General features: G+C 35.6%; 1 protein-coding gene across 1 annotated transcript in view; it reads left to right on the top strand.

Moving 5' to 3' along the window:
• The window catches only part of MED13 (mediator complex subunit 13), a 100092-nt gene that overhangs the window by 49105 nt on the left and 38945 nt on the right, over positions 1-12042 (top strand). Inside the window, exons 10-11 of the mRNA XM_037494346.2 lie at positions 4533-4746; positions 6112-6193. Of these exons, the coding sequence (XP_037350243.1) occupies positions 4533-4746; positions 6112-6193 (296 nt within the window). The remainder of the gene's footprint in view (positions 1-4532; positions 4747-6111; positions 6194-12042) is intronic.

The raw sequence follows: 12042 nt of genomic DNA, 5'->3' as shown, positions 1-12042 counted from the left end.
TCAGGCTGATAAGGTAGGCTGTTGTGGTGATAGCTCTGAGACTTAACCCCTGGGTCACCAGGGAGGCCCCAGGAGAGGGAATTCTTAATAACCCAGTTAGAGTAGATGTAAAATGCAAAGAGGGACAAGAATGTATTGGTAGAAATAAAGAAATAGCTTTTTTTAAATAGTATCTTTGTACATGTGTATACCTTTTTAGAAAACGATGGAGGAGAAATTTAGGCCTTTGTTTTATTGATTCGGAGTGAAAACTCAATTTCTATTTGGTATAAATGGCGTTTGTCATTGCTGCTTAAGGATGGCACTATGCTTTTACAGTAGGCTAATAAACAAAAGGAAGCAATACTCCTGATTTTCCTAATCAATTTTAGTTGGTGATGACCGTCTAATCAGTTAGTACGGAATATTCTTAGACCTCCATGTGTAGTAGTTTATGCCAAATTTTTCATCAGCAATTTTAAAACAAAATTCCTTTTCTAATTTGTTAGAAATTAGTTGAAGAGGAAGGTTGGGAGTGAGCCATAGCATGTAACCCACATACAAGATACACACATATCTATAGTATACATTTTACTTATAATTAATTTTGATTTCTCTAGTATTATTAGCAGTTATTTTAGAACAGGCTTATGAAATAATATCTGTCAAATATTAGTTTTTAAATATCTTTTTTCAAAGGAATTGTGCTTAATTTTAGTAGAATTTGTGATTGCTTACTAGTCTGCAGTTCTGATTCAGAGGTAAATCTTTCTAAACCCTGAGCAAAGAAGAAACTATACATACGCATAGTTACTATGTTTTGTTTTGTAGTAAGGTGTTCATTGATACAACTAGTTCCTATGTTGTATTAAGAATATACCAGATTTTTATTGTGTATATATACAGTTGTAGAATGCATTATTTGATCTTAAACGATAGTTTCCAGTTACTTTGTTTCATTGAAAAGAAGTCTGATGAAATAAACTTTTGATTTGTTGTATTCTAAATCTTTTAAATAAGTCTTTATTTGATACATTGCCGGAAAGCTATACTTTCCACAGTTAGCTTGATTCAGTTTAAGGATTAATTTTAAATACTGGTGATAGTACTGGAAAAGTGCTATTAAAAAATAAGATTTGCTGAGATTTATTGAATTTATTCCTTAATATTTCCTTCTGTAGCTTATTTCCTATAATTGTCGATCCTTAAAATATTGTCATACCTTCTCTGGAAGAATTTTTATTGAATAAAGACATACAAGCATATGCTATTATAAGCCATGTTAAATGTCTACATGTGCATTTCAAGATAGTATGTTACTGTTATAGTAAAAAGAAGATACAACTTCTTTAATAATGTAAGTTAAATTCACTTTGGGCTTTGGAGAGTTTTCTGTTCGTGGCTGTACCTGTTCTTCCAGTTTGTCTGTATTTAGCTTTATAGCTGATTGAATCTATCTCTGTAGTTAACTATCTGGCTATGTGTAAAAGTTTCTTTAGAAAAGGGAATAGGGCCTCCCTGGTGGCGCAGCAGTTGAGCGCTGGGCTGCAAAGCTGCCCGAAGCCTCTGCAGCTCTGGTTCGATCCCTGGCCGGTTCGATCTCTGGCCGCTGGGTGAGGGTCCCACATGGTGCGCAGACCTCTCCTGCCGCCCACTGCTCCCCTCAGCAGTGTACTTAGACACTCTGCCTGTTCTCTTCTCCACTCTGGCTCTGGTGAATTCTCTCACCCTCCCGTGCTTCCGACTGTACCAAGTGCTTATATAAATGAATAAATAAATAAATAAATCTTTAAAAAAAAAAAAAAAAAAAAAAAGGGAATAGCAAATAAATAAAGCATGCCTCTATTAACAAAAAAAAAAAAAAAGGGAATAGGAAGTATTCCTGTTCACAAAAGTATGTACTATAAAATGGATAGTAATGAAATAACAGGTTTTTAATCTGACATTTTAAAAAAATTTATTTTTATTTATGCATACAAGAACTGGGGTGTAGACCAGAGGTGGGGGTTGGGATGAGAGGATTCTCCAGAGACAGTGGGAGCAGAGCAGGTGGATCTACTGAAACACACTGTTAAGGAGAGCAGCAGGCAAGACAGGAGAGGTCTTCTGTGCCATGTAGGTCAGCTCCCTGGCCGGGGAGCGAACTTGTGCTGTAGTGGTTGCTGATAGCTTCATAGTGCTGAGATGTCACCCCTTGCACCACCAAGGAGGCCCAAATCTGGCATTTCTTTAAAAAAATCACAATTTTCATTCCTCGTTTTTTTGAGTTTTAAATGATAGAATATGTACTATATAGAGTTTATATTTTTTAATTTATTGTGTGGCTTGAGAGTCTTGATATTATTGACGTCATTTAAATTCTTTGCGTATTGCAAAGTCTATGAAAACCATTCAATAAAATAAGAAGTCATCTTTGGACATTGCATTTGGTTTACTAATTTTTATTCTTAATAGAGCCTAGTGCAGTATCATTAATCCTTTTAATGTTACTGCATACTAAGTTTAACAACTAACTTATGTAAACATGCAGCAGTTTTTTATGCTTCTGACAAAATATAACTTAGTGTGGAAAAACAGTTGTTTTATTCACCTCTCCAAAAAGCTAGTAGTGTCTTTCAAGTCAGTGGAATCTGGGGGAGTGGGTTCTTATACTTCTGTGATTACTTATTTCAATATGTATAGTTAAAATCATTCCAGCTCTAATCTAACTTGTTACTATGAGACCATAGGAAACCATTTCTTTCTAAATAATTTCCACATCAAAGTCAGAGAGCATACTCTTCATTTCTTATGCGGTTATTTTACATGTTAAACTAGAAAATACATGTTAAAGTAGATAGAAATGCTATTTTAAAAAGGTTTATGTTGATATAAATTCAGCACATTTATTTAGGGTTTAATATGGTGAAATACAAAGCTACTCTTAAGAAATGTTTATTGACTTATAAAACAGAACTGTTCTGTCCATTAGTCCCAAAACATCCCCATTGTCTTAGTACTATGTTTCCATGGAAGAAAGTTTTTGCAGTTAGGATTTTAGTTTGGGGGATAAATCTGGAGCATGAAATAACAATGACAATTTGTGTTTTACCCTTAGTTTATCGGATATAGAGTGCTTCTAGTCCCAGGCATTGATGAATAGATTAATAAGACATGATATCTCTGTCAAAGAATTTATAATCACTGTACAAATACTGTGATTTATGATTATGGATGTAAGCACATCTCAATCTGTGTCATTTTTAGATTCTATGTATTCATTTAGCAACTATTTATTGAGCACCTATTATATGCTACCCTATGTTCTAGGCGTTTGGGACAATTCATTGAATAAAGACAGGATCCCTGACTTTTTAGAGACTTACAGTCTATTGGGAATTGATAGCCAACTGTGAATATAAGCAAGTTTTATAGCATGTTAAAAGATAAGTGGTATATATGGGGAGAAAAATAGAGCAGGGAGTTCAGTGTTAAGATAGTTGTGTGTGTTAAAATTTTAAATAAGTCTTCAGGGTAAGTGATGCTTTAACAAAGCACTCCAACGAAGAGAGGGAGAATGTTCCAAAGGGAACAACTAGACCTGTTCCCTTTCAGTGTCTGGCCTATTTGAGAAAAATTGAGAGCCTTTGGAAACAGCGAGAGAGAGGGAGTAGAATAGTAGGATTGAGGAAAAAGAGATCATGGAAGACTTTGATAAGAACTTTGATTTTTACTGAAAAAAGTGGCCATTGTAGGAATTGAGCATGATTTGATTAGAAGCCTGGCAACTCTTCTGGCAGCATGGGGATCTCACTCTGCAAACCATAGGGAATATGAATTTGGGAGTCTAGAAGTATCTTATACAAACCAAAATGGAATTATTCTGTTTTCACATTTAAGTACCTGGTCTTCAGAGATAGAAAAATCTTAGTGTTTTTTAAGGAACTATGGTGTAGATCAGCTTGTTGTGGCATCATTCTATTACCCTTGATTTCAATTTTCTCTGCTCTGTCAGTTTCATTCTTGTCTCTCTTCTTGTTATGTTATCCTTTGTCATTTTACTGGTTATTTTAGGAGCGTACAGAGAAACATACATTTATCATTCACCATGTGGAACTAGAGCCTGATAATATAAAAATCTACTCATGGCAATAGGAATAGGTAATCAGTTTCATTGTTTAAAAGTATAAATTGTATAAGTCTCATCTCACATTTTGCAGTTTTCTGTCCTAGAGCAGTTTATGTTTAAAGTTCCCTTTCAGTGAATGGACTTGGAGACTTTAACTTTTATTTGAGGACTGGGGAATGGACTAGATTACCAAAAGACATATACTGATGGAAAGAATTTATAGGGAGGAGACCTGAAGTTTACCTCCATTTCTCTATTGCTAAATTTGAGATTTTAATAAATCACATAACCTTTCTATGCCTCAGATTCTTCATTTGTAAAATGAAGGCTTGTAGATTAGATCATGTCTAGTTCCTAAAATTTCATGATATTTAACTTTTTTTGGAAATGTATTATGCTCTTTTGGAGAATAAATAGAATTAATTTTTAATTTTTTTTTATGCAGGTTAATGGTGCAATGTAAGAAACCTTTAAAAGTTTCTGATGAATTAGTGCAGCAATATCAAATTAAAAATCAGTATCTTTCAGCAATAGCATCTGATACAGAACAAGAACCTAAAATTGATCCATATGCATTTGTTGAGGGAGATGAGGAATTCCTTTTTCCTGAGAAGAAAGATCGACAAAATAGTGAGAGAGAAGCTGCTAAAAAGCATAAGGTAAGAGAAAGCAAAGTACCCAAAGGATCACTGATGATTTTGTAGTACTTACGTAGAGTCTGTCTTCCTATATTTGTTTTAAATAGAACAGATTCATCATTTTAACTTTGAAAAGCATAATTTTTAATAGGCAAATCAGGTATATTATACCGAGTATGGACTTGAGATTATGGCTGTTGTGTGATAATGAAAAGATGTTTATTGTTTACTGTAAAATTTTTGGGTTGCAGAAAGAGTACATAACTATTTTTGTTAATGAGTTATAGTATGCCATGAGTAAATTACAACAGTTTTCAAAAATACAATAAAATACATATGTGACTGAATTTATAAAATACGTGTTTTTGAATATGTGAGCTGAGAACTAAAGAGTGTCCCAAAATAAAATGTTATATTAATAAAATGAGGGAGATAAAAATACTTGATTACAATTTTATTTTTTTAAAGATTTTTTATTTATTTATACAAGGACTGGGGTACAGGCTAGAGACATGGGAGGGCGAGAGAATTCACCAGAGACAAGAGCAGGGACTAGAACAGGCAGATGGACTGAAGACACTGCTGAGGGCATCAGCAGGGGAGACAGGAGAGGTCTGCCACGCCATGTGGGTTTCTCCCTGGCCGGCCTGGAATCGAACCCACGCTGCAGTGGCTGCGTACAGCTTCACAGCGCTGTGCTTAACCTGCTGCGCCATCAGGAGGCCCGATTCCAATTTTAAACAAAATATTTCAGAATTTGTTAAGCACAAGAAAATTGTGTTAGATAAGCATTTTGCCTTAAAAACAAAAATGGAAATTGAAAAGTGAAAAATTGTGTAAAAGTCCTAATAATATGTTTATTACAAAGAATTCATTTCACAATGCTTTATTTAGCCTTGCTATGTGCCATATACTTGGGAATATGAAAATTTACTTGGGAATATGAAAATTTTCCATATACTTGGGAATATGAAATTCCCATATACTTGGGAATATGAAAATTTTGTATACTTGGGAATATGAAAACATGAGTAGCTGGGAAGGCTACAGACATTGTAGAGCAAACATGAACTTTGATTCTGGTTGAAATCCCAGGTCCTACTACTTTTTAGTTGTATTTCCTGGGTTATCTTTAAAATGGTTTCTTTTAAACACTGCAGGGAAGGTTACGGAGGGGGATCTAAACAGGAGAGGGAAGAGCACAAGGGACTATGGTGATGGAACACGGGTGAATTGGTGATGGGAATTGTATGGGGACCTACACCTGGTTCGAGAAAGTACACATTGTACAAAAAGGAAGAATGATGTAAAATATATGTAATAAATAAATAGATTTTGTTGTTGGTAGATTATAGATTTCAGTCTAAAATGTATTATTGTTTGCAGATAGAAGATGGACCATCCAGTGTAACAGTGTTGTCACATGAAGAAGATGCTATGTCATTGTTTAGTCCTTCTGTCAAGCAAGGTAAACCTTTTGTTCCTAAACGAAATGTTGCATTCTAGAATTGTTCCTTCAAACTAATCTCATATTAAACTTTTGTGTGTCTTTTTACATAATTCTTGTTTCATTGAAAGGGATGGTCTTAAAATGATGGATGTATTTTTACTGTCTTGTGCTGGGAGAAGCAAGTTCAGGTGATAGAAATTCTGCTATGAATTGTTAAAGCTTCTTTATTACAAATAAAAACACTTCTCATCTGAATGAGAAGATTGGGTGAAATGATCGCTTAAAGTCCTCTTAGATCTAAAAACTCAGTTTAAAATTTAGACTTTACTGTAATTTCTTTTTGTCCTTCTTCTCCCCCCCCCCCCCCCCACACATTGGTAACTGTTGCTGAGGTTACTAATTTCACAAAAACTTCCTGAGCATATGTTGTGTGTAGACACTGTTCTTTGGTGTGGGCATATAGGCCCAAGTGTATGGCTTATGCTCCTTGTAAATGCAGTAGAGACAACAGTATATTAGTTCTTTTTGTAAAATCCAATCTAATGGAGGCAAATGAAGTCATCATTTGGAATCTGTTTATTAGGGACATAGTTTTTTTTCTAGTATTTGTAGTAAATAGAGTCAGGTGTTGAACAATCAAAAATAAAAAAAAAAAAGACCCTTTGTATAAGGAGGGAGATGATCTTTTTTTTTTTTTTTAATAATAAATTTTATTTTTATATTCCCCCATACAATTGCAAACGCCCCATTCTGACCCCAATCCTTCCCCTCCCGCCCCCCACCCCCCAAAAAGTGTCTCTGGTTCATAGTTTTTTGTTGATTTTGATTTTCACTTTCTTATATTCATTTTCCTGGTCCCTTATTTAAGTTTTCTAGATTCCTGCTATGCGTGAGACCATCCGGTATTTTTCTTTTTCTTTTTGGCTTATTTCGCTGAGCATGATCCCTTCCAGCGCCATCCATGTTGCTGCAAACTGCATGTGTTTATCTTTTTTGAATGCTGAGTAATATTCCATGGTATATATGTACCACATCTTCTTGATCCAGTCATCTATTTTTGGGCATTTGGGTTGTTTCCAAAGCTTAGCTATTGTAAACAGTGCTGCTATAAACATAGGGGTGCAGGTGCTCTTTGGAATTGATGTTTCTGTTTCCTTTGGGTAAATACCTAGGAGTGGAATTGCTGGATCATATGGAAGCTCTATGTTTGGTAGGTCCAGAAATCTCCACACAGCTCTCCATAGTGGTTGGACCAGTTTGCACTCCCACCAACAGTACAGAAGAGTTCCTTTTTCTCCACACCCTCGCCAACATTTGTTGTTGCTAGTTTTTTTAATATGTGCCATTCTCACTGGTGTGAGATGGTATCTCATGGTAGTTTTGATTTGCATTTCCCTGATTACAAGTGATGTTGAACATTTTTTCATATGTCTGTTGGCCATTTGCATTTCCTCTTCAGAGAAGTTTCTTTTTAGCTCTTCTGCCCATTTTTTGACTGGATTATTTTCTTTGTTGTTGCTGAGTCTCATCAGCTCTTTGCAGATTTTTGTGATCAGTCCTTTATCATTAGTGTTGGGTGCAAAAATGTTCTCCCAGTGGGTGGGGTTTCTCTTTGTTTTTGTTATTGTCTCTTTTGCTGTGCAGAAGCTCTTTAATTTGATGTAGTCCCATCTGTTTATCTTTGTCTTCACTATCACTGCTTTGGGTGATGTGTCTGTAAAGATGTCTTTGATGTGCAAATCCCGTAGTGTTTCGCCTATATTTCCTTCCATGTATTTTATGGTTTCAGGTCTTATGTCTAGTTCTTTAATCCATTTTGAGTTGATTTTTGTGTATGGTGTGAGGTAGTGGTCAAGCTTCATTCTTTTGCATGTAGCGACCCAGTTTTCCCAGCACCATTTATTGAACAAACTTTCTTTGCTCCAATGCATAGTCTTTGCTCCTTTGTCAAAGATTAGTTGACCATAAATCTGTGGGTTTATTTCTGGATTTTCTATTCGATTCCATTGGTCTGTATGTCTGTTCTTGTTCCAATACCATGCAGTTTTGATGATTATGGCTTTGTAGTATAGTTTGAAGTCTGGGAGTGTGATGCCTCCATTTCCTTCTTTTTTTTTCACTAGAGCTTTGGCTATTCGGGGTTTTTGGTGATTCCATATGAATTTCATCAATAATTGTTCTATTTCTTTGAAGAATGCCATTGAGATTTTGATTGGAATAGCATTGAATCTGTATATTGCTTTTGGTAGGATGGCCATTTTAATAATGTTTATTCTTCCAATCCATGAGCAGGGGATGTCTTTCCATTTCTTTGTGTCTTCTTCTATTTCTTTTAAAAGTGTTTTATAGTTTTCTTTGTATAGGTCCTTTACCTCTTTTGTTAGATTTATTCCCAAATATTTGATTTTTTTTGTTTCGATAATAAAAGGGATGGTTTTTTTGATTTCTTCTTCTTCAGATTTATTGTTTGTGTATAGGAAGGCTACTGACTTTTGCGTGTTGATTTTGTATCCTGCCACTTTACTGAATTGATTGATGAGTTGAATTAGTTTTTCTGTGGAGATTTTGGGGTTCTCTATGTATATTATCATATCATCTACAAATAGTGATAGTTTGACTTCTTCTTTTCCTATTTGGATTCCTTGGATGTCTTTCTCTTGTCTTATTGCTCTGGCTAGGACTTCCAGTATTATATTGAAAAGCAGTGGTGAGAGTGGACATCCTTGTCTTGTTCCAGATCTTAATGGAATTGCTTTCAGCTTTTCACCATTGAGAATGATACTGGCTGTTGGCTTGTCATAGATGGCCTTTATGATGTTGAGGTACATTCCTTATATCCCAAGAATTTCAAGGGCTTTTATCATGAATGGGTGTTGCACTTTGTCGAAAGCTTTCTCAGCATCTATTGATATTATCATATGGTTTTTATATTTCTTTTTGTTGATGTGTTGGATAACGTTGATTGATTTTCGGATGTTAAACCATCCTTGTGCCCCTGGAATGAATCCAACTTGGTCGTGGTGAATTATCTTATGGATACATTGTTGGATTCTGATAGCTAAAATTTTATTGAGGATTTTTGCATCAGTGTTCATTAGGGAGATTGGCCTATAGTTTTCCTTTTTGTGTTGTCCTTATTCGGTTTTGGTATTAGTGTAATATTGGCTTCATAGAACGTGTTTGGTATTGTCCCTTCCTTCTCAATTTTTTGGAAGAGTTTGTGAAGGATAGGCACTAATTCGTCTCTGAATGTTTGGTAGAATTCATTTGTAAATCCATCAGGTCCTGGGCTTTTGTTTTTGGGGAGGTTTTTGATTACCATTTCAATTTCGCTGCTTGTAATTGGTCTGTTTAGGTGTTCTATTTCTTCTTTATCTAGCTTTGGGTGATTGTAGAGTTGTAGGAATTTGTCCATCTCCTCTAGATTGTTGAACTTGTTTCCATATAACTGTTCATAGTAGTTACTGATTATTCTTTTGATTTCTGCTGTGTCCGTTGTGATTTCTCCTCTTTCATTTATGATCCTGTGTATTTGTGCTTTCTCCCTTTTTTCCGTTGTGAGCCTGGCTAGGGGTTTGTCTATTTTATTGATTTTTTCAGAGAACCAGCTCTTGGTTTCATTGATCTTTTGGATTGTTTTTTTAGTTTCAATTTCATTTATTTCTGCTTTGGTTTTTATTATTTCTTTTCTTCTACTGGTTTTGGGTTTTTTTTGTTGTTCTTTTTCTAGATCTTTGAGCTTCGAGATTAGGTTGTTTCTTTGAGTTCTTTCTTGTTTTTGATGTGAGCTTCTATTGCTATATATTTTCCTCTTATTACTGCTTTTGCTGCATCCCATACATTTAGGATATTGGTGTCCTCCTTGTCATTCAATTCAAAGAATTTTTTAATTTCTTCTTTGATCTCCTCGTTAGTCCAGTGGTCTTCCAATAGTGTGGCTTTTAATCTCCATGAGGTAGGATAGTTCCTTGCCTTCTTTTTATGATTTATTTCTAGTTTGATGCCTTCGTGGTCAGAAAAGATGGTTGGTATGATTTCAATCTTGGTGTATCTGTTGATGTTTGTCTTGTGCCCCAGTATGTGATCGATCCTGGAGAATGATCCGTGTGCGCTTGAGAAAAATGTGTACTCCGTTTTTTTTGGGTTTAGTGTTCTATAGATGTCTGTTAAGCCCAAATGCTCTAGGTCCTTATTTAGAGCTTTAGTTTCTTTACTTATTTTTTGTCTTGTTGATCTATCCATTGTTGATAGTGGTGTGTTGAAGTCTCCCACTACGTATGTGTTTTCTCTGATGTCTGTTTTCAGAGAGGACAACAGTTGTCTGATATATTTTGGTGCTCTTTCGTTTGGTGAGTATATGTTAATGAGTGTTATTTCTTCTTGAAGTATTGTCCCCTTAATCATAATGTAGTGACCATTGGGGTCTCTTTTTATTTTTTGAGTTTGAAGTCTGTTTTATCTGATATAAGTATAGCTGTTCCTGCTTTCTTTTTGGCCCATTTGCTTGTAGGATTGTTTTCCATCCTTTGACTTTGAGCCTATTTTTATCTTTTGTAGCTAAATGTGTTTCCTGGAGACAGCAAAAGGTTGGGTTTTGTTTCTTAATCCAGGCTGCAACTCTGTGTCTTTTTATTGAAGAGTTTAGTCCATTTACATTTAGAGTTAATATTGATATGTTAGCATCTGTATTTGCCATTGTGTTTGTCTTTCCTTTGATTTTATTTATTTATTCTTTTAATAACTTTTTTTTTTTGGTCTTCTTTCGTTGTTATTCGTCCCTCTGAGGTTCTGGCTTTAGGACTCCTTGTAGTATTTTTTGGAGTGGGGGTTTAGTCGCAATGAAATTCCGGAGTTTCTCTTTGTCTGGGAAGGTCCATATTCTTTCTTCATGGAGGAAAGAGAGCTTTGCGGGATAGAGTATTCTTGGTTGGCATCTGTTTTCTTGGAGTCTGTTGACTATGTCCCTCCACTCTCTCCTTGCCCGTAGTGTTTCTTCGGAGAAGTCTGATGTCAGCCTGATTGGTTTTCCTTTGAATGTTATCTGTTTCTTCCCTCTTGTCAGCTTCATTATTTTTTCCTTGTCCTGGATTCTTGGGAGCTTTACTATTATGTGTCTTGCTGTGTTTTTCCTTTCGTCGTGGAAGTTTGGTGTTCTTCTTGCTTCTTGTATATCAATTTTCAGCTCCTTCTTCGCATTTGGGAAGTTTTCTTCAATTATCTCCTGGAATATTTTCTCTGTTCCTACATCTCTCTCCTCTCCTTCTGGAATTCCTATAACTCTTATATTTCCTTTCCTCATGGAGTCAGATAGTTCCCGAAGTCTTTCTTCATTCTTTTTCCTTCGTACTTCTCTTTCCTTTCTGTTTTGGTTCTTTTTATTTCTGTGTCTTCAAGATTACTTATTCGTTCTTCCATTTCATCTATTCTGCTTTCATTGCTTTTCCCAGAGTTCTTTAGTTCCTCCATTAATTCTTTGATCTCCTGCATTTCTTTTACTTCCCTCTTTAGGGACTCAATTTCCTTCTTCTGATCTATCACTTTTTTAATCATGGCAATTTTAAATTCTCTTTCTGGAAGGCTCAGAAGTTCTTCCAAGTTGCTGTCGTTGCAATCTGGGGAGTGGTTTTCTTTTTGTGGTGTGCTTCTTTCCTGAGGAGTTGTTAGGTTGCGTGTGGTTCTTCTACTCCCTACTGTCTGTTTTCTAATTTGTCGTATGCGTTGGGACACTGTGTTGCTCGGACTGACTGGCATCTTGGGTGAACTTCTCCGCTCCCCTCTGGCTCTTCCAGGAGCCATCTCTGTCTTCTGGGGAGCTTTCTGCTGGTTTAGGCAGTTTTTACTGAAGAAATGTCCCTGTTCTCAAATGG

Source organism: Talpa occidentalis, unplaced genomic scaffold (assembly GCF_014898055.3).
Source record: "Talpa occidentalis isolate TD23 unplaced genomic scaffold, MPIMG_talOcc4v2.1 talOcc4.7, whole genome shotgun sequence".
In the NCBI taxonomy this organism is placed as follows: domain Eukaryota; kingdom Metazoa; phylum Chordata; class Mammalia; order Eulipotyphla; family Talpidae; genus Talpa; species Talpa occidentalis.
This window is presented reverse-complemented; position numbering and strand designations above follow the sequence as displayed.